General features: G+C 55.8%; 1 protein-coding gene across 1 annotated transcript in view; it reads right to left on the reverse strand.

Moving 5' to 3' along the window:
* The window catches only part of RBBP8NL (RBBP8 N-terminal like), a 13,534-nt gene that overhangs the window by 5,336 nt on the left and 5,195 nt on the right, over positions 1-3,003 (reverse strand). The window contains 4 exon segments of the mRNA XM_031058035.1: positions 1-282; positions 1,320-1,483; positions 2,382-2,470; positions 2,941-3,003. The exon segment at positions 1-282 is cut by the window's left edge and continues 44 nt beyond it; the exon segment at positions 2,941-3,003 is cut by the window's right edge and continues 95 nt beyond it. Coding sequence (XP_030913895.1) covers positions 1-282; positions 1,320-1,483; positions 2,382-2,470; positions 2,941-3,003 — 598 coding nt within the window.

A 3,003-nucleotide genomic window follows, 5' to 3' on the forward strand; every position in this document is an offset into this window, starting at 1 on the left:
TCCCTCACGTACACCATGGGGGCAGGGAGCTTCAGCAGGGCTGCCTGCTCGTCCCAGGGGTCCCGGGAGCGCGCCCTGCTCTCAGCAGCCTTGCTCCGGAGCGGGTGGATGGGGAAGGTGCCGCTGTCCCGCTCGCCCGGGGCGCAGGGACTCGCCAGCCCCAGCTGGTGCAGGGAGAGGTGCTTGTGCAGGAGGCACAGCTGCTCTCTCCGGGCACTCAGTTTTAGGTTTTCGTAGGATGGAGCGACCTTGGGGGAGTCCGGGTTGCTCGCTGTTAAATAACTAAAAAAAGCGTGGGAAAAAAAATTGCATTAGAGATCACGTCAGGAAAATAACCCCACACATTAGCAACAGAGCTTTCCCATGGTTTCCCAGCTGTGCAGGGATGTGTGTGGTCTCTCCTGCTCTTTCCATGCCCTGTTGCAGCTCTTGGTCAGTACACCGTGTTTGTGTTTGGGGTCTGTGCTGGGGAGGAGGGTCCTGGTGGCCAGGGGCATCAGGCAGTCAGCAGTAGGAAGCCATTCCCATCCCACACAGCATGGGAAGCCATTCCAGCATCCAGCAGCAATCCCCTGTCCCCAGGCCATGGCAGCTCAAGGCAAGGGGTTATGAGAGTATAAGGATGCTCTCACATCAGCACTGCTGCCATGAAGTCACTTTTTGAATAAAGTCTTACAGCCAGCGGCATCCTAACTACCCCCTTGGGCTTTCTTAGTGCCTGAAGACCCCCAGGACAGAGGAACAGCCCACCCTCCCCTAATCTCACTCAATGGGAAACTCTTACAGCCATCGTAGGAAGGTTGGGGCAGTGCAGGAACCTGCCCTGCAAACCCACTCCCTGCTGCTGTTGGTTATTTGGCAGCTTCCATCAGGGCAAGCTGCTCCCAGGAATGCTCTGCAGAACTACTCACACTCTGGGAAACTCTCTGTCTACAGGTGAACTCCCTGGCCTTGCTCAGCCCTCTGTGCTCCTGAAATCAGTGGGGAGGATAAGCCTGGGAAGTGCTGAGCCCTGCAGGAAAGCCCATTAGAATAGATAAGGAGGAGCAGGAATTGCTGCCTGCCTGGGACAGTCCTGCCTGGATGTGGGGACACCTGGTTCACTTTGTGGGTCTGTCTGAGGAGCTGGAATAACGAGAGCCCGACCTTGTTGGGCTGGATTCCAGTCGCTTTTCACTGCTGTAAACTGGGATATCCCCCCCCTTCCCGAGGCTGTGGGGGAAGTCTGGGGAGGGAGGAGGGCAGGCACAGTGAATGCTGGCCATGCATCCACCGAGGGGCAGCTGCAGTGGGCCAGCCCATGGCTCGCAGGTACTCACGCCTCCAGGCTGGGGCTGTGCTCGCGCTCTGGAGGGAGAGGAGCCTTCCTGGCTGGGGGAGACACTGCTGCCTCTGAAGGACTCCTTTCCAGGAGGCAGGGTCTGGAGCCAGGTCTCACCAGGGCAATGGTTCCGTGCAGCTGGTTGGAAATCCTCTGGGATGCCTGTGACAGAAAGTCCAGGTGAGCCATTCCGCAGGGAGCCTGGCTGAACTGGGACACATCTCCTCACCAGTGAGGACAAGGCAGACAGCTCCTGAGTGCTCTGCTTGATATGGTTCTGGTCAACAGCCCTATCAAAGTTTTTATTCATTTTTCCAGGAATTTTTCCCTTCATGTACTCTCCATTTTCTGGCTGCACTGATTTGCAGCACAGGAAGTTTTGCATCTCCTCTTAAGTCATGATTCAGTGGCTTAACCAAGATAAGACCCTGCACATTCCTTGTCCCATAGTCAGGCCTTTTTACTCATGCAAGGCTTTATTCATGCAAGCTCCTGGCACACACTGCTCTGGTGGGTGTATTTCTGCTGGAGCACCTGGGCCAGGACATCGTTGTCTCCATCAGCTGTCATGAAAGGCTCACCACATGTTCTGACTTGACTTTCCCCTGCCCACCTGGAGATGTCACCAAGCCTTCCTGTGATCCCTATTAATTATCCCCACAGCCTGCCTGCAGCCTTACCAAAACCCCTTTTCACCTGCTCTTTCAAGTTTTTTGTGGAGGTCGAGTAAGCAAAACCTGTGCCAAAACAGAGGTATCTGTGTGGGTGTGTCTGTGGGCTTGAGTTCCCATGACCAGGAGCAGGTCCAGGTCCTGCAGTCTCATCTCCCAGTGCCCAGTGTCGCCATGTCACTCAGCAGCCCTGGGCTGACACCCTCGCTGTGTTTGTCCTTGCAACCGCTGAATGCCAGGCTCTGGAAATGACAAACTACCCGAGTCTGGCTGATTGTTCCAGCCCCCAAGTGCCTCCTACTCTTGCCCTATCCTAATCTGATCCAGTTCAGATGAGCACAGCAGCGGGGACAAGGCCCGAGGCCAGCAGGCCACCTCTGACCACTCACTATTTCTGCAAGGCTGACTTCTCGGAGGAGAGTGCCTGGAGAAGTTCTGCTGCTTGGAGAGCTTCTCTGGAGCTTCTCTGGAGGCTTTTCTGCAAAAAAAAAGACACAGCCAGCTGCTGCAATGGTCCCCCAGAGCTGCCACAGCCCTGCCCTGAGTGGGCTGGAGCCATGCAGCCTCCCAGGGATGCCACTGGCTGCCACCAACCACCTCTCTGTGAAGATTTTGAGTCAAAATTACCTTCTGGCTCAAGCCAGCACCTGACTGAACGTGCCTTTCATTACATGTGTGGGTGGCAGGAAGGCAATGCTATGGTCTCTGCATGAATTTTCTTTCAGTGGAGGCACCAAGCACTCTTTTGCTCTAATGCAGAGCAGGGTGTTTCTCCCTTGACATGCATTTCCCCCCATCAGCTTTTCTGCCCGTGGCAATGTCCATCTGAGCTGCTAACAGCTTGGTCTTTGCTCTCCAGACCCTTTCCCAGAGCAGTTTTGCACCCTGGCTCAGTCACTTCTCACATCCCCAGGTCCCTCGAGGGTGGCAGGAGCCAGCAGCACCCACCTTCACTGAGCTCCAGCTCTGGCACATCCTGCTGGGCTCCTGCCTCCCTGGGCTCTGCCTTCT

The sequence above is a fragment of the Geospiza fortis genome, unplaced genomic scaffold (assembly GCF_000277835.1).
Source record: "Geospiza fortis unplaced genomic scaffold, GeoFor_1.0 scaffold188, whole genome shotgun sequence".
Lineage (NCBI taxonomy): Eukaryota > Metazoa > Chordata > Aves > Passeriformes > Thraupidae > Geospiza > Geospiza fortis.